Source organism: Benincasa hispida, chromosome 8 (assembly GCF_027475165.1).
Source record: "Benincasa hispida cultivar pf3 chromosome 8, pf3_genome.v1.1, whole genome shotgun sequence".
NCBI lineage: Eukaryota > Viridiplantae > Streptophyta > Magnoliopsida > Cucurbitales > Cucurbitaceae > Benincasa > Benincasa hispida.
Window position 1 is genome coordinate 11,814,826 of NC_143485.1, and position 20,423 is coordinate 11,835,248.

The window sequence follows — 20,423 nt, forward strand, 5'->3', positions numbered from 1 at the left end:
GAAACTAAGCTTTTGTTTTCAACAACTTATCACCCACAAACCTATGGGCAAACTAAGGTGGTTAATAGAACATTAGAAACTTTGCTTAGGTCATTAATGTCTAAAAATCTCAAGACTTGGGAGGATACTCTACCTTTTGTAGAGTTTGCTTACAATAGAGCAATACATAGCTCCACTCATTGTTCACCTTTTGAGGTTGTGTATGGCTTTAATCCATTAACTCTGTTAGATTTGTCACCCTTACCACCTAATATGTTTACTAGTGAAGTAGTTGTTTCAAGAGCAGAATACATCAAACATTTGCATAAAGAAGTCAAAGAAAGGATAAAAAAGAAGATCAAAAGCTTATCAATAGCAAGAACCAAGGGAGAAAGAAAATGATTTTTAAACCCGGTGATTGGGTTTGGGTTCATCTACGAAAGGAAAGGTTTCCAGATCAAAGAATGTCTAAACTTCAACCAAGAGGAGATGGTTTATTTCAAGTGATAGAGCGGATAAATAATAACACCTACAAATTGGATCTTCGAGGTGAGTACAATGTAAGTTCTACTTTCAATATAGCTGGTTTGATTCCTTTTGATGTAAGAAATGAAGACCTTGATTTGAGGACAAATCCTTTTAAAAAAAAGGGGGGGATGATATGAATTCAACCATTGAACCGTTGCATGTACCTAAAGGACCAATTACAAGAGCAAGGCAAAGAAGATTCAAGAGGCATTCACACTACATCTTCAAAAACTAGCAAATTCACAAGAACCGACAAATAATTTTGAGACCAAAGTTTTATATAATGTTAGTTCAATGAGTCAAGAAGAGAATGACATGAAGATGACACGGAAAAGTCCTATAGTTTGGAAGATGACACGGTGGTCAAAAAAAGTGTGCAGATTTTGTGAAGAAAATGCTGTCAAGTGTGCACTGCATGGGAAAATGTGATGTCAAACCTTGTCAAACGTGCATAACTACTTTGCCGCCTTCTAGAGGAGATATTTAAATAAATTTGAAGACTTTCTACATTCTTAGTTTTGCATTTTGATTTATAATTTAGTATACAATTAAGTCTCAAGTTTCTAGGTGTTATTTTCTACAATTTGTAATTAATTATATTTGAATGACTTTTGAGTTTCTTGGTCTATCCACGACAATTTGGCCTATAAAATGGCTTGTAATGTTCTTCAAAACTCAGATTATTGATGTAAAAAGCTTGTGCTTATTCAACCCTTTGGTGTTGTCTTTTTCTTTCAAATCTTGCTTTAGATTTGATATTTAAATCAATTCATTGGATTAGTCTTGATCAAGCTAATTTTGGAATGAGTTGTCTTAGGATCTAAGAGTGACCATCATAGATTCTAAGTTCGATCTAAGCAGCTTTCTTTGTGAGTGTTTGCAAGGATCCTAGAAGGACCTCTAGCTTTGCATCCAACAAGTATCGCGGGCGCTTATCACACTTGTTATAATTTTCTTATAACTTCTACTCCTTTATTTTTAGGGTTGTATTCAAATAAAGAAAAATGAGCCAACTTATTTATAAATATAGCAAAATGTCATTCTCTATCAATGATAGACCGCAATAAATTTTTATCACTTAGATTTTTTCAGCATTTATCTTTTTGTAGCTTCTCTTTCCACAATAAACCCCTCATTATTACCATTTTATTTAGAAATTTAGCTTGTCAAAACTATCTTTAGACTTCCATTTGATTGTACCTATTCTCCTACTAATACTATTTAATTTTGATAGTTGTAGATGGATATTACAAAATTATAGATTTTTTTTTAAATAATGTTTTTTTAAAATATAATGACAAAAATAGGGTTGGAGGGAAACATTTTCTAAGAATAGGTGTTTTGTGAAACTATTGACAAAATTGGAGTAGTGGAATCGTGTACCGGGTACATGATTTCTATGTGGCAAACTCGTGTACCCAGTACACGAGTACCGTTTAATCTAGTCAGCACCATGTCGACTAACTGGTTGACCAGTCAAATGCAAACTCGTGGACCCAGTCCATGATTTGCTTTTTTTTTTTTTTTTATTTTTTTTAAAGTTTGTTGACTATTTTTTTTAATTGTAGATGTACAACAATATAAAAACTTTAGGAATTGATCCACAAATTCCTTCATTATTAAACTTAATTATATATTTAATCTATAATGAAAACATCTTGCACTCATATTTTAAGAAAAAATACCATGACATTAAAGAATATTTACAATTAGTTCTTGAATTTATAATTTGAAAATGAAAGTTTACATGAAATTTAAAAACGACCCCTGGCCCTTACCCCTCATGGGGGTTGTCTTCGTGTCCCTCTAAATTAGGTTCACCTTGTTGTCGTTGTCGTCTACGACGAATACATCTTCGATCGGTGTCAGCAACATTGAGTTGTCTTGTTTGTGAATAATACCTTCTACGTTGACCAATGTTTGCTGACACATTGAACCCAATTCTGGTAAGTTGTTCTGCACTGAATATTGTTGAACATCACCAATAAAATTATTTTGTACAATAAAAAAAATAAATATTAAACAATATTCATATCATATATATGGAAAATTTCTGATTTTAAATCTCTTACCATGCAGTAATAGTAAGGGCCGTTGGGTGTGATAAATCGCTCGTGATTGAATTGTACCAAGGAAAGTGGTCGTCTGATACAGCTGGCCCATTTGTTAATTCTCGTGCACTAACAATCATGTTGTACATGCCAATAGGATAAATATTCCACATGATTCGACGCCAGTCTTGGTCGTGCTTACCTCTCAAATTGATCTGGTGTAGTGTTAGGAGTGTATAGGACAACGAAGGTATCGTTTGTCGTAGACCGAACTGTCTAACATACGATATGGATGATGCCACTTCACTATATGGAAGCATATAAGAGGGAAATCTTTAAGACGCATCGACATATTTATTATGATTTTTTCAACGGTTATAGTTGACATAAAATATGTTAATATGTCAACCCAACAAAATCCAATTTCTAAGTTTAACCTATAAGATCTAAATATTATACATTTAAATCAGCCCAAATCTAAGATTCATAAACTATATATTTAAATCAACCCAAACAAATAAAAAATATATAAGATCTAAGATTTAAGATCTAAATACATATATTTCTAAGTTTAACATACTCTAAATCAGCCCAAACAAATAAAAAAATATAAGACCTAAGATTTAAGATTTATAAACATATACAGCCCAACAAATACATTAATCAGCCCAAACAAATAAAAACATACAAGATCTAACATTTAAGATTTATAAACATATACATATAAGATCAGCCCAACAAATACATATATTTCTAATTTTAACATACATATATTTCTAAGTTTAAATAAGCCGAAATAAATAAAAAAAATATAAGATCTAAGTTCGGACGATTATATATTGAAAAACAACTAGAGAAAGAATTTTACCGTTCAGATGATTTTGGACGGACGAACAAATGGAGGACGATTTCGAACAATTTTGTACGGACGGAGGCGTTTGGAGCAAATAGAGAAACACAAATGTTATATGGACGAATGAACGAACGATTTCGAGCAAATGTAGGCATTTGGATGCACAAGACAGAAGCAAAATGAGGAAGATTTCAGAATTTTGGATGGAGAAACGCAAAAAAAGAAGCAAAATCATTTGGATGGAGAAAATTTCGTTCGGAAGGCAGAAAGCTCTCGGTGAGGAAGAAGAAGGGGCGGGTGACGATTTAATGGAGAGGAAGTCGTGTATCGAGTACACGACTTAAGGTAATCGTGTATCGGGTATACGATTACCTCAGTCAACCCTGCATGACTGCTACGGCAGACTGCACGTGCTAGATAGACAGGGACTCATGTACCCGGTATACGATTTAGAGCTAATCGTGTACCAAGTACACAATTAAGGTGTAATCGTATACCTGGTACATGATTTAAAAACCTATTTTTGGGAATACTTCCCCTTCAACTCTATTTTTGTCATTATATACTAAAAAACATTATTTTTTTAAAAAAAAATTCCAAAATTATATTTGATTGTAGACCCTCAACAAATCCCTAGAGTATATCTCAAAGAACCAAAAATGCAATTCAATCAAAATTATTTCACTTATAGCATCCTTCACTACATGATAAAATTATAATAAATATATGAACATCATATATATACTCATCAGATGGGACAATATTTTTACAGCACAAACACCAAAAGTTTTTACATCAAATTAATGACAAAAGCTCAATCCAAAATCTAGGAAACCCGTCTAATTTCATTTTGAGGAGTTAAGGTAATTTTTTCTTTATGGTTTTCACTAGTCTCTCCTATTTTTATCTCCAATACCTTATTTGAAACAACAGATTCATTCTTTGCTACCACAGTTTCTGTATGTTCCTCTTCAACAATTTCATCACATTCAATCATACTGAAACTGTTGAGCTCAGAAAAAGTGGGAGCTCTATGATGGGAAGAGCTCATCTCTTCGGAGCTTAGGGTTTGGACGATGTTGCTATCGAGAGCTCGAGATGACGGGCGCTCGGAAGCGGAACGAGACGAGCCTTCCTGGTGCTGGCTCGAGTCGAGGTCATGGGGATGGGAATGCTTCTTTCTCTTTTGTTTCACATCTTTGTGCCATTTCTTTATGACTTTGGCTGTGTGTTCTTCTAATGCTGCAGCTTTGAACTGTGACCCCATCTAGTGATTTTACAAAAATGTACAATCTCATAAGCTTCATAATGAGGATATTATTATTATTTCCTTCTTAAAGCAACACTTTATATGGAATTGTTTTATATTTAAAAGTTCACAATGCAATACTTATCAACATCGACTTATGTCATAAACTAAAAAGTCAAATATTCGAATTTTAGTTCATAAAAACTAATACTTATTAGGGTGGAAAAGAATTGAAACTCATTGTTGATGTATTTTACCTGTGTGACAAGAGCATAGAGAGGCAGAGTAATGTAACTGCACAACACTTGGACTGTAACCCTACATTAGTTTTTTAAGAAAAGCTTTATTATTTCACATTATGTTTTCAAACTTTATCGTAAGTAAGATAAAAATTGGAAAAAATAGGAAAACTAAACACAAATATAGTTATGAATTAATTCTCTGAATAATTACAATGGGTAACATTTTTAGGGGTAATAACCAAGTTTGTAGCAATATTTTTAAAAAATTGCAAACATAACAAAATCATCGGCGATAGACTTTTATTATTAACAGACTCTTATCAACAATGTGGTATATCATTAATAAACTCCTATTAGCGACATGGTCTATCACTGATAGACTATCTAAATTTTGTCATATTTGTAATTTTTTACATTATATTATATCTGTTAATACTTTGACCCGATTATTATATTTTCAGTTGTCCCTAATTATTACTATTTTAACCACATTTATTGGTCATAAATTTGGTAATGCTAAAAAACTATCATAAATTTTCGAATAGACAAAAATCTCCATTGTTTTCTTCAAAAAAAAAAAAAAAAAAAAAAAAACCTTTTTCTTTCTTCTCTTAATTTGACTTGCCTATGGTGTGATATGAAAAGCCATTTTTTAGTAATCAATCTTTATATTTTTGTCAAAGTAAGCATAATTCAATTTATATAGAGATGTGTTAATGACCTGATTCGTTTCTCCTTTCCCTAGTGTACTAAAAAAACCAATTACAAGTTAAATTAGATGGCTTTATAAAAGCTAGCATTATTATGTCGAGAGAAATCAAATAAGGGAAGATTTTCAAAGATAGAAAAATAAGGGAAACTATTTATATAAAATATCAAACTTTAATCTTCTTTGATAGACGCGGATAGAAGTCTATCATTGAGACTATGTGATAGACGCTGATAGAAGTTTATCAATATCTATCAGTATTTTTTTACCATTTCTATAAATTGTTTGACACTTTTTCTATTTGTAAAAATTTTCCTAAAATAATTGTACATGGAGCCATTTTATTAATTTATCAGTACCATATTGCCATATTATCAGTATTAATTAAAGAAGTTGAATGATATACTTACGCTAAGACCACTCTTATGACGATGACCACCAACTTTTCGTGGTAGCAAGATTTTATCCCATATTGTAGCTGCAAATAATAGAGTATAAAGAAATTAAATCAAGTATATAACTGCAAAAAACATACAAATTTTTTAGTCCAAAGTCAAACTTTAAAAAAGGGTTATTAGTCCCTAAAATTCTAATTTCATATATGTGAAATTTTCAAAAATATCTACCTAGTCCTTATGTTTTTCAATTCTTTTTCTAATAAGACTTATTCTAACATTTTCCAAAATCCTCACATATCCATTAGACACATCATTCAAATTTGCACCTAATAAAACTTTGACCTTACGATTTAATATCTAACAAGTCATGATTTTTAATTTAAAGATGTCCATTATGTTTGGATGAAATCTATTATATACAAATTAGAAGTTTCAGAATCCTAACTATTAGACCGTTTGAAACTTTAGGGATTTATTAGACGTTGTATTAGAAGTTTCTAATTCAAAGACTAAACTTGATTATTCTTAATCAAGGAAAAAAGAAACATCCAAAAAAGAGTAAAGAAGATTTTTACCGTAACCCAGATGAAAAACGAAAATTCGAAGGAATTCTGAAAAGAAAAGGAAAAGAAAAGCGATTAGATAAAAAGAAGATGATAAGTAAATGATAGGCTTGGATTAGAATGACTTATTAAGTACTTAAAAAGACTTTTTTTTCACTTAAGAAAAATAATTCTTTAAACATCTAAATTTCAAAAAGTAAAAAGGGATTTGAGAAATTGCCAAGTTTACCATAAATAAAGTGAAATGAAGAAGGGTGAGAACAAATTTGGGGTGATTAAACCAGAAAAGATCATCACTTGGTTCCACCATTGGAGCTCCTTTGACCACAGCTGTCTTGTCTTGAAGCTCAAGGGCAAGCCTTGCTACTATTACTTCAAGTTTGGTTCCAAGAGCTAGCACTATCTACATTCATATATAAATTAAGAAACATTATAATTTAGAGATTCATAATCTAAATATAAATCTCGTAGCATATTCATAGTGGACTAAAGATTTCTTGGCACTGCTTTCTGCTTTTGGTTGCTGCGAAGATTTTCTTCTTTGCCAGTTTCTTGCCTTATGTTGCTCATATATTTAGTGGGTCATTTTGTCTACTAGGGTTAGCCGTGTGTTTTATGCAGAACATATTGTGTTTTAGAGAGAAAAGGGTGTGCGGCTCTATAGGAGTTCTTGTCGAAGATTTGTTCAACTTTTCTGTCAAATCTTCTGTTGGTTAGTAAACTATGATCTACGGTTGAAGTATTTGCACGGTCAATTGTGTTCGTAAGTAAGCTAACATTTTTGAAGGTTTTTCAAACATATGATGAAAAGAATGGCGAACCTTCAAAAGAACAAATATCACGTTCAGGGGAGCCTAAACGTGAATCTCAATAAAAGAGGGAGTCTCAAGTTTAGGGGGAGTCTAAACTCTTCATTAAGAATAAGCACTTTGTGAGTATAGATAGTGTGTACTATCATATAAGTATTCCTATATGGCACCTAGAGTTGAAAGAATTTAAGGTCCAGTTGCAGGAGTTGATTGATAAGGATGTATTGGACCCAGTGTGTCACCCAATGGAGCACCGATTCTGTTTGTAAATGTTGTTGGTTAAAAGCTGTATATGCATATCAAGGTTTCTATACAGGTTATGAACGTAGGTTAGATAGTAAATGCTGGCAAAAAGGTTGGTAACTGCTGCATTGCTTAATTCTACTGGTGAAACTCTTTTCATTTGAGCATTCTGCCCCCCAGACGTAGATGTGGTTACACCAAACTCGATTATCAACTCTATGCATTTACTCTCTCTTATCTTCTTCATGTCACTATATTATTTGTTTATTTTGCATGTGATATCGTATTTGACTTGTGTGATTAATCTTTAGATTCACCTATTTTTTAAATTTGAACAAATCTCAAAATATAAAAACTAATTAATTAGACCCGGTGCTTCTAATATTTCAAGTTGCTATAGATATTTTGTTAGATTGAGTTTGAACATCTTTATTAAGTTAGGATCTAATGTAACTTTGAAATGTTATATTGGTCTATATTTATTGGATTTCAATAAAATAAAATAGAAATTTACCAAAATGAAATTCTCAACTTACAATTAGTGGAAGGAAAGACACCCAGAGATATGCATTCCAGCCTGTTCATATAGTCATACATATAAATTATTTTCAGCCAATTTTAAATAAATAAAATAATACTTTATTCCAAATTAAAATAAATAAAATTGTTTTAGCTCTTAAATTTAAGGGGTAGAAAAAACTCACCATGTACATCTACAAGAATGAAGACAACTACTATCAGCCACATGAAAGGACTGTCATATAAGTAAGAGAAGAATAAGTTTAAAAGGAAATATAAAATTATTTAATTAATCAAGGGTATTATTATTATTATTATTATGAGGTTAATGTATTAGATAAACATATAATTTTATCTTAAAATTAATTTACAATAAAATGACAGTAAAACATAACCTCATATATCTTCTAAAGATTGTGAAATCTCTACATCTTTTTAAAATAGGATTTTCAAGATGTTCCGTAGGTCAAGATGTCATTCTGAGTTTACCATTCTTAAATTAGATGATCTCAATTTTGGAAGCAATTTATGTATTGTGAGGGAGAAATTGAATCCAATAGTTGACATTTAAGAGCGTTAATTAGAATTTATCCACTTAACTATGTTCATATTGAAACGGTATGAACGATGAAAATCTCAAACTATTTCATTATGGATATAAATTTTTATGGGCTCATGTTTGGGAATTTTCAAAAATAGAAAAATAAGAGAAACTATTTACACAAAATAGCAAAATTCAATCATTTTAGACTTCTACCAGTTTCTATCACTGATATTAGCCTCTAACAATGATAGAGCGAAAATTTTCTATAAATTTTTTGTTTTGATAATTTTTTTAGTGATTTTTTTTTTTTTTTTGCTTCCTAAGTCTTTGATCTAGTTTTTATTTGGTTTCTTGCTTCAATATATTACATATTTAGTTTTTAAATTTTGAGTTTGATTTGAATTTAATCCATAAATTTCAAAATATTACAATTTTACCCTTGACGAAATTTGAATTTAATTTTAATTTGATTCCTAAATTTCAAGATTTACACTTTTAACCTTAAATTTTCACTAAATTCTCAATTTTTATCTTTAGTCTTAATGTATATTAATTGATTTAAAAGAGTTAAAATAATTATAATTAATTAAATTTCACTATTTTTCATCATTATTAAAATATTAAATTTAAAATTTCACTTCATAGTTATTTAAAATTAATTAATAGACATTAATGCTAATGATTGAGGGTGAACATTCAATAAAAAATGAAATTAAAAAGTGTAAGACTTGAAACTTACTAAACTTGACACAAAACTCAAATCTTAGAGATATCAGTATAACATTTTAAAATTAGAGACTGAATTGAAAAAAGAAAAACTCAAAATTTAAGGATTAAATGTCTAACATTTTGAAATTAAATAGAAACAAAACTGGACAAAAAAATATTTTTTCCTTTTTTTTTTTTAATATTAAAACTTTTTTAAATATTAATTTAGATAATTTACCTGATACCAACGACGACTTTGAAGTCATCGTGCAATGATCTCTCAATATACTTTTGGAAGTTGAAGGAAATGTTTCCAGGTACATGAGTCTGTTTATAAAAAAAAAAGTAAATATATATTTTAAACAAAATGAAAATAATTCATGAATTTTTTTTTTTTTTTGTACGGATGATCCATTTATAGGCTTCTTTATGATTAATGATTCATTCTCCACAAATATATGAAATCTAACCATTTGCTTACATGAAAGTGAGAGGTGATCATGTCTATCGTAGTCTTAATGCAATGGTCATTCATATCGCGATTTTTATTTTTCTCTTATATTTTCTCCAGTTTTCTCATTGTTTTTTGGTGAGAAAAATGAAAATCTCAATAGAAATGACGATTATGTTAAGACTATATGATCATCCCTAATGCAATATAGTTATAAAATATTTTTTCGTGTTTTCTCCTTTTTTTTCACGATTTGTTGGATTTTCCAACAAAAAAGATGAAAATCCCAATGGACGTGGATATGACCATCTAATATATTATAAGATGTGGTAGTGCGCTCTGATAGTAAACAAAAACTTAAATTTCGTATTTGTGAGGTGGATCATTAATCATTAAGACTCTTCTGAAAGGTCGGTCCGTAAAAAAAAAAAAATCCTGATTCAATAATGAAATCCAAATATAAAAAGATTTTACTAACCACGATGAAACCATGGCGAAGGGTCAAGTAGTCAACTTTGGCCACAGAACGAAAGAACTGTCTGAAGAAGCATTTCTGCAAATTTTCAACCCAAATTAATTTCAAATTCATTTTTAAGAATTTTTTTTTTATCATTATTGTGCTTCCAAATTTATTTTATTAACTTTAAAATTTCTTTGATTTAGTGTTTTTTTTTTCGACAACAATCATATTATGTCAATTGCAGTTATTAACTCATCATATCTTAAAGTTAATTAAAAATTTAAAAGAAATTAAACTAAATTGTAATAAATTTTAAGCCAAGCTTTTCAATGAATATACAAGGGCTTCTTTGTTATGTTGATACTTTGGTTAATTTTAACCTCATATCTTATCAAGCTTATTAATTTCAAAAGTCTCCCTAATTAATATATTAATGACTGACATTAAATGTAATAACAATTTGCGAAGACACTATGTGGTAGATAACATCTTAAATTTTCTCTTAAAAATGTTATTAGATATATATAGACCATTGAGATTAATAAATTAATAAAGTACTACAAATCTTAGGTTGTCGAAAGTATCATTTTACTCCATATAGTTCATGTTTGACTTTGACTATTAACTATACCATTCGTTAATTTTAAATCATAAATTTATTTTTATATTACAATTAAATAATTAAGATGCTATTTAATAACTATTTAATTTTAAAAATTAGGTTTATTTTCTCACATTCTTTTATCATGATTTTTCTTATCCAAATTTAATTCTTTTTAAATCTACTTTTTTGTTTAGTTTTATTTTCAAGAACAATAACCAAAATACAAGAACAATAACCAAAATAAAACTGATATCAAATAGAGCCTAAAATTATTTTCATATGTTTTCTAGTTTGACAAATAAAAAATAATTTATTTCTTATTCACTAAGCTATAGGAGTGTACAAATGACCTGACAACCTGACAATCAAACTACCCAACCTAAACTATAAAGGTTTGGTTCAGTTGAATTTTTCTATTTTTTTCAGATTGAGTTGGGTCTCGAGTTGAATAAAAAAATTTGAGTTGACCTAATCCAACCCGAATTACATACGTAATAATAATAATAATAATAAATAAATAAATAATAATAATAATATATTTCTTTTAGAATCGATGAATTTGTGAATTTTTAATGTTTTACTTTGTTTAAAGTTTGCAATAGATATTACGAGTATTTGGTATTTAACATTGGAGTCTTATGAGATTTCAGTTATTAGACATGTGTTATCGATAAATTTAAGCATTTTAAAGTAATACAAAAAATAACTCGACAACCTAACCCAGTCCAAATTTTAAGAGTCGAGTTGAAGACAATTATAGAATCTTTTGGGTTGACAACTCGACCAACCTGAAATTTTAGGTTGATTAAAAAAAATCCTACAACCCAACCCATGTACATTCCTACTAGGTTGGATTGGACTAAGTTGTCATTATAGTTTACTAGATATAAGATTGCAAAAATAGAAATAAAATACAAACCATCACATACACACACATATATATGTGAAAACGAAAGATAGGATAGTAAGTGAACGTACAGTCCAGAGAAGCAATGGTGGAGTTGCACAAGAACTGATGTGCCGACGTCCGAATGTCGTTTGCCTTGTCAGCCGAAAACGATTTGGATCTAATAATTTCAAAGTTAAATCAAAATTAGTTGTTTTTTAGATAATAAAGATTTGAATCAATCTCAAGGAAACAAGGATAATACACATTAATTATTAACTACAATCGAATGTTTACCACACAAAAAAGTTGATTTTCTTAATCATTTTTTTTTACTATAGAAAATCAAAACCCAAAAAAGAGATTTGGAGTAGGTTTTTATTTAATATGTAATTAATTATTGGGTTGTTACCAATTTGCTAATTCTATGAATTGAATTATTGACTTTTAAAATTAATCTTTTAATAAGATACAAATAAATAGGAAAATTTTCATAGATAGAGTTAAACTATTCACATAAATAACAAAAAAAAAAAAAAAAAAAACTCATAGACTTCTGTCGGCGTCTATCAGTGATGGACTTCTGTCAGCGTCTATCACTGATGTACTTCTGTTAGTCTCTATCAACCTCTATCAAAGAAGATTAAAATTTTATTATTTTGTGTAAATAGTTTCTAATAAAAAAGGAAAAAAAAAACAAACGTGATATAAATCTAATTTTTTAAAATCTATGGTTCTCCATAAATTTTTAAGCCTGAGTTACACAAATATAAATTTTCTCCACCCTTAAAAATTTAGGTTTCCAAAGCCCTTCCATCAAGCCTCCCCAATTATTGTCTTTCCATAGTTCTTAATCTTTTTCTTTTTTCCTTAAATCTAATATTGCAAATTTATATTAGATTATAGTCTCTAAATTTTACCACCTATAGCATTTTAGTTATTGTATTTTTACTTTCATTAATTTCTTTACATCCAAACTTATAAATATCTAAAGTTAATCCAAAATATTTATTATCTAACTAAAAGGTAACTGAAAACAACCTGTTCAAAAAAAAAAATAAATAAAAAAATAAAAAAATTCATGGTCCATTTATTTATTTGTTTTTCAGAAGACCCATAGTCTATGTATGAAAGTCAAAAAGTAGCACCACCATGTACTATATGAGACCATATTAATTTCCCATAATTGTTACTTAAACTTCACAATAATATTAATATTGAAGCCTAAATTAATTCCGCGTATAGTTCAACTAGTTTCAAACATTATATATTTCACTTCCAACTATAAACTTCATCTTCACATGTTAGACTTAATAGATAAATAAATAAATAACTGGAACTAAGTTATCACATAACAAAATTAGGCATCGTTTGGTAACTATTTCTGTGTTTGATTTTTGAAAATTAAATCTATTTCATTTCTATTTCTTATAATGATTTGCATCTTTCTTGATTATAATAGTTGAATTCTAAGTCAAATTCCAAAAACAGAAATAAGTTTTTGAAAGCTACTTTTTGTTTGTTTTCAAAATTTGGCTTGATTCTTTAAATCATTGGTAAAAAGAATATAGCAAATAAAGAAATTTGGAGTTGAAACTAGTGTCTATAGACCTAATTTTCAAAAACAAAAAATGAAAAAATAAATAATTACCAAATTGGAGCCTTTCTACTAAAATAATAATAATAATAATAATTGGAGCCTTTTCAAATATATATATATATATAATTCAACGGAAAATAATAATAATAATCATAATAATCAAATACTAGTTTAATGGATATCACAATAAGTAAAATTAAATTGTTTCAATTACCATTGGCCACTTGATAATCCAACGTATGAGTTTCTTCCTCCCAAGCTTTCCAACGCCTCATCTGTTTAAATTTCGTTTGAAAAAAAGGGAAAAAAAAGTTAATTAAATATTCCAATCCAAATGCAATTATAGCTTAATTGACATTCATGTGTTAATAATTACGAGATTTATAATTCATATCTATCTACTTCCCATTCTGAAAAAATATATCTTGAAACTTAGCAAAAATATTTTTAACAAGAAAAAAATATAAAATTAACCTTTAAATTAAGAAAATAATTTTATTGAACGATTATGTCTTTTTTTTTCTTCAAAATAATAATAAAGAAATAATAAAATCATCATGAAAGAGACACTAATAAAATCATGTTAATGTATTTGATCATAACAATGAAGATATATAAATATATATATAGAAAAAGAATTAAATATTGATGATATTGACTAATTCCAATTTTTATTTTTTTGGAAGTAGACTTAGTTATTAGCGTTGAAATGTCTAAATTATTTGAAAATTTATTATTTTTTTAAAAAAGAAAAATTTAAATCTATAATCCTCGAAACTAAGGGTATACATGGATTTGATTGAGTTGAGAGAATTTTTTGGATCAACCAGAAATTTCGGATTGATTGAGTTGGCTACCCAAATGATGGCATCCAACCCAACCCAACTCAATCCAGCCCTTAAAATCTGAGTTGGATTGAGTTGTCAGGTAATTTATTTTTTCTTTTCTTCTTTTAATTACATTTTTTTATTAACTTAAAATATTTAAATTTGTGTACCTCACATATTAATATCAAAATCCAAGATATCTATTACAAATATTATAATATATATATATATATATATATATATATTTTAATAATACTAAAAATTCGAATTGGTTTGGGTCAACTCAAATTTTTAAAACTATAACTCGGACCCGACCCAAACCCAATAAAACATAAAAAATTTAATCTAATCCAAAATTAAAACTAATTCAACCAAATCTTTACAATTTAAGTTAGATAGTCTAGATTATTTGGATTATCGAGTCACTTCAACATTCCTATTCAAAACTATATGTATAACATTTTATTTAAGTTTCAGTTTTATTTGGGATGCAAAGTCAATGCATGACAATCATATCTATAGTAAATAAATTAAAAAGGTATACTGAAAAATTCAAATATTGTCACGCCCAAATTAAATTGAATACTAAAAATTCCGTTGACTGTCGACTTGGACAGTTTGACAATAATACTTGATTTATTACTAGCTAAGTTTATTAAGCATCGCAAAACGACACTACAAGCTACCATTTTGAAGCATTCTAGAATTTTGTAGCGTAACAAATAATTGGAAACCTTCAAAGAAAGTCAACATCAAACCTCCAGTCTTTTTTACTCTTTTATTATTTTTATTTATTGCAATTATTTCTTTCTTTATTTGTTTGTTTGAAAGAATATTACCTATATTTAAACACAACGTATTATTCTTGACTATCGAATTTTTAATTTGTTTTAGAATTATTTCTATTTTAATAATATCATGATCCGACTGTACATAGAAAAAAAAAACATGCTCTAACCACTCACACCTTAATTTAGTTCCCATATTCCTTTTCCTTTTCCTTTAAAAAAATTATTCTTTGTAATTTTTAAATATAAAATTTTATTTTAATTATCTTAAAATATTATTTTCGTTATGAATTATTTAACATCACTTAACAAAAATATGGGATTTCATTAGTTTAGTAAACACATGTCTGGATCATTTATCTTATACTATATTATTTACAATATCTTTTATTTAAGAACATTATATATATGAGAAGAAATGTTTTTTTTTTTAATTCAATAGAAGAAGGAAAAAAATCAAACTTTGAACTAAAACGTCATCTAAATATTTTAAAGTATAATATTAAAAAATAGAATATAGAGATTAAATTAATAGAGATCTTAGATAAATAACAAAATTAATTTTATATATAGAGAGAGCATAAAAGTTTGAAATTTTCTAGAACTATATTTAAAACAAAAAAAGTGAAAAGTTTTGACTACAACAATACATGATATAAGGTATTAATTAGTTCAATTTCTAATTTTCCTATTTTCATTTATGAACCTTTTTTATATCCACACTATACTTCTTAAACATTTATATTTATTTTATTTTGGTCCTGAAGTTACAAAATTTATATTTTAACCCTGAAATTTTAAAAGTAATTTGCTCAGTTTTTGTTATATTATTTTATCATCTAATTAATATTTACTTGCCAAATGCTAGTCTTTAACTTAAGATGCTTAAAATCTTGCCTATGTTAATATACTAGTATAGATATTTGTTATTTCGTTAAAAGAAAAATATCTTTTTGATCATTAGATTTTAGATTTAGTTTATATATTTGGTCCATAAATTTCAAAATACTAAACAATTAATTCTTAAGTTCAAATTTGGTTTTATTTTAGTCCCAAGTTTCAAAATATTACAATTTTACTTTTGAAATTTGAATTTTGTTCCAATTTTGTCCATACATTTATCATTTTTTCACTAAAAACTCTACATTGGTATTGTTTAATTTAAAAATTATACAATTTTATTTTTAAAATTAAAATTAAAATTTTATTTCATAATCCTTTTAAATTGATTAATACACATTGACATTAAAAACTAAAAGTGAGTATTTAATAAAAATTGAGGTTAAAATTATAAATCTATTTCACCTACCAAACAACCTAAAACAAAAACTCAAATCTTCAAGGATAAAATCGTAAAGATTTTGAAACAATTCAAACTATACTCAAAATCTAATGATTAAAAGTGTAAATTTTTAAAATTTAGATATCAAATAGAAATTAGATCCAATATCTAAAATCTAAATATGTATTTTTTTTCATCCTTTAAATAGAGTTTTTCGGCCAAAATAGACGAAAAATTTAGAGACTAAAATGAAATAAAGGAGTGAGAGAGAGAAAATAGACCTTGGCCTTTCCTAACGCCATGGTGAGGACACTGTAAACAATCTGCATAACAGCCAACACGAAGATGAAATTGTTGAGTTGATTCATTCCACCTTGTGACATCAATGACGCTTTCCCCTGCCACAAATTCAGCATTTAATTTCACTTTTTGACTTTTGAAAAAGAAAATTATAAATACTATTATGATCCTATATTTTCTAGTCTCTATTAATTTTGATCCGTTTATCTTGATCTTTGTATCTTCATTTTTTTTGTTCTTTTGTTCATTTTAGTCCTTATATTTTGAAAATTATTCATTTTCATTTTTAAATTATCAAAATGGTATTCTCTTAAAGTTCAAGGATCAAAATAAACTTGAAAGCAAAAAAGTTAGAGTGAACATTTTGAAAGTATAGAAACCAAAATTAATCAATGTAAAAAATAAAGTTACTGAAATGAACATTTTGAAGGTATAGATTAAAATGAATACAAGAAAAAAATTATAGACATAGTATTAAATTTTAATCGACATATCGATATTTCTATTATATCGTAAAAAAATTCACGAAACATAATAATTAAGAAACAAAATATCACTAATATAAATAATAAATATATTAATTTATTTGATAATTATAAAATATTTATTTATTAATTTAAATTTATTTTTTGAATTTATATAATTTTTCCAAAACATTGATGATAGGGATCAAAATAGTATTAACAAAAAAAGCTTGAACCGAGTTCACTCGCTCAACTCGACTCGTCGTGGACTCAGTCAGTATTCCCAATCCTTACCTTCGCAGTACAGTAATCAGAAGAAGATGAAGAAGAAGAAGAATCGCCGCTACTACTACTCTCAACTTTCTCCGGCAGCCATGAAAACGACGACTGATTTGATCGAAATTGCTCCATCTCTAAATTCTTATTGGCAGTGATCTGTATTTCTCTCTGGCACGGAAGCATGGTATACGCTACGCTATTTGGAATGCAAATCTTAGATACTGGCTGTTGAGTTACCGTCAGAGTTAGCGACATGAACCCTAGAAGCATCAACACTGCACAACCGATAAACAATTACGGATACTGAAATCATTAAAAACCTCCTCGATTTCAGAATTTTTGGGGAAATCGTACCTGATTTTAGCTTCTCAACCGCTTCGAACAATGCTGCTTTCCTCTTCCGCTTCAACCACTACGCCAAATCAAAATCAAAATCAAAATAAAATGGAATAGAATCTCTGCTACATACAACTAGATTTAGACTTACATTGGAGAGGAGATGAATCAAATGCTCGAGGAACAGAGAGAGGGAGATGAAGAAGAAGCAGACAGCAGCCACGGCCCAAGTGGAGGTGAATTGGAGTGAGGAAGGGTCTACGGCTGCGGCGGCCATTAAAACGACGACGACGACAACCGGAAGAAACGCAAAATCAAAATGAAAATCAAAGCAGTGGGATGATGTGTATTCTGTGAGGCGTGATGAGAAGGAAGAGATTTGATATTGATAGTGAAAGTGTTGACGAATTGAGAGTAGAGGGAGACTTTTGGGGGAGAATTGAAGTGAAGTCTTTCAAATGAAATGAAGGCTGTGCTTCGGCCTCTGGCGCCAGTAGTTCTTGGTGGAGGTTTTGTCTGAGGCGCCGTGTAGTTGAGAATTAGGAATTTTTAATGCCGTTCCTTTCGAAACTACCAATCTACTTATACTCTATTTTTAAAAAAACAAAATTAATTTTTTTTTAATTTATTTATTTAAATTGCCCTGACCCACCCAGTCGAGGCAGTTGAGACTTCATAGAATCGTTTCAATGGAGTTTTCACTCTTCAAATCATTAAAGTTTAAATCATTGGATAATTATGGCGACATTTTTTTTTTCTTTTTGAGTTTAGGAAACCAACAACAAAACCATCCAACTAAAAAATTACATCTAAAGGAAAGAGTAAGGGGACGTAGACAAAGACTTGTTAACCCAACTCAATGAACACCTACATCTGGGAGGTTTCCCGCCTAGGTGAAAAGAGATCCACTAAAATGTAACTTAGTTTTACAACATACACTTCAACTTACATTACAGTAAATTGAATACTAGCGAGCAAGTTAGACTCCCCCTAACACCAACACCGATACTGCTTATGGTGGAATCTGTAGATTTAGGCTCCTCATGCCACAACAACGACTTCACCTACTAGTTGAAAGAACGCTCAACCAGCACTCTACCACAGTACTATATCGAATCTACTTGGACAACCCAAGCTTCAAAGAACCATTGTATTTCTTTTTCTGAATATGCAATGACTCGAATACACGAGTTTTCTTCTGAATTATTGTCAATCAATTCACATCTACAAGAAAATGGCTTGCCCTAAAAACCACACTGAAGGCACAAATAAAGACAAGCCTCATAAGGCAAGAGAGCCATAAACGAAAACAACACAAACAAAGAAAAGTTCACCCTAGCAAATCTGCCACAAATAAGGAAAGAATATTCACAGCTCCCCTTTTGGAGTAAGATTTTCTTTTATTGGCAAACCAATCAAACTACAGCCTGAGCAACAAAACCAAAAAGAGACGAGAATAAGAACAACCAACAACCAAACAAAACAACCAACCAAAAAAACACTACCATGTTGGGTTTTATGTTCTAAAACTCGTGGTTTGTAAACAATAGAACTTATTCTGAAAATTCAATAAGTTGTTATTGAATAGATGTTTTGCTTATTAGAAATCCAATAAACCTAAAAATCCCTTGACTATTACATTGAGTACTTGAACTTTATGTGGAGACATAAAAGTGGATTAGGTTCGAGTAAATAGTCAAAATGATCTATAATATATGAATAAGATTGAGTGTTTTATTCTGGTAACACTATTGGATGCGGTCTATTCTATAGTTGTTACAAAGAGTTGTAAAGTGCTACAAACGAAGTGATCCTAATTTGTACATGTTGTGACATGAGGAGTGAAGGTGTCCCTGTACAAAAGGGTTTGTACAAGATCGGACCATGAAATCAGTCACTCTTACTTTATAACGCTGTTTACTATTTAAGACTGAATATTTCAAAGCGATTACTTAGGTAACTTGACCTCAATCCTGAGCTAATTATGAACTCCTGTTTATTCAGGATTATCTTTAGATTTGCATACGTGAGGGTTGGCTCAACAACGCTGACTCAATAAACTCCCATATCAAGGGTAAGACTGAATAGATAGTTGGGAACATAGAGTGAGAGACGAAATTCACTCATACCTGCTATTAGGGATAATAAAGAGGTTGTTCCCTTAAGTGCTGATTCTAGGTCTTGAACAAGAGGCCCTACCCTCTCACTAGCCCGAGAGGGACTCGGTTTATTGATTGGATCACAAATCAATTGTTCATTAAATAATCAGTGAGACTTAAGGAACAAGAGGTAATCTCGGGGGTAAAACAGAGATTTGACCCGACCGTTATTACGAACAACCTGTGAAGGGTTAACGAATAGGGGAGTTCAACTATGGGCTTTAGTGGAGTGAACAATTAGTTAACGAATGGGGTTAATTCGGTCTAATGAGTTTAGCCAATTAATCTCGGATGGTTGAAACCCATGATCTGTAGGTCCGCAAGGTCCCCTACTAGTTAGCTTTAGAGTAGTGTGATAAGTTAATTTGAAATGTTCAAATTAGAATTAAACGAAATTGGAGAATTAATATTTAAATATGATTTAAATATATGAAGGTGGATTTGTGTAAAATTAATTTAATATTTGATATTAAATTAATTTGAATTATTTAAATTGTTTAAATAGTTATTTATTAATTAAAAAAATTAATTTTGTAAAATTAATAATATTTTCAATTTTATAAAATAAATTAATTTATGAAATCAATTGAAA

The 20,423-nt window shown here is 29.0% G+C and overlaps 1 protein-coding gene across 1 annotated transcript; it reads right to left on the reverse strand.

Moving 5' to 3' along the window:
* Positions 1-4,124: 4,124 nt before the first annotated feature.
* On the reverse strand, positions 4,125-18,229 carry LOC120082713 (MLO-like protein 3). The gene is made up of 15 exons (XM_039037993.2): positions 17,824-18,229; positions 17,691-17,748; positions 17,352-17,611; positions 16,575-16,691; positions 13,611-13,671; positions 11,889-11,977; positions 10,325-10,399; positions 9,634-9,722; positions 8,329-8,378; positions 8,161-8,201; positions 6,802-6,975; positions 6,585-6,620; positions 6,022-6,089; positions 4,918-4,978; positions 4,125-4,678 (listed from the first exon to the last, which is right to left on the reverse strand). Exons 1-15 carry the CDS (start codon positions 17,947-17,949, stop codon positions 4,238-4,240), a joined length of 1,746 nt encoding a protein of 581 aa, XP_038893921.1. The 5' UTR covers positions 17,950-18,229; the 3' UTR covers positions 4,125-4,237.
* Between the last annotated feature and the right edge of the window lie 2,194 nt (positions 18,230-20,423).

Excerpts from the sequence above, each read along its gene's own strand:
- LOC120082713 (XM_039037993.2), bottom strand. The coding sequence starts at position 17,949 with ATGGCCGCCGCAGCCGTAGACCCTTCCTCACTCCAATTCACCTCCACT. Across the intron at positions 8,379-9,633 it reads AAAGTCGTCGTTGGTATCAG|TCCTTTCATGTGGCTGATAG; the intron begins GTAAATTATCTA and ends CTTATATGACAG. Across the intron at positions 6,621-6,801 it reads TTCATTTCACTTTATTTATG|AATTCCTTCGAATTTTCGTT; the intron begins GTAAACTTGGCA and ends TTTTCTTTTCAG.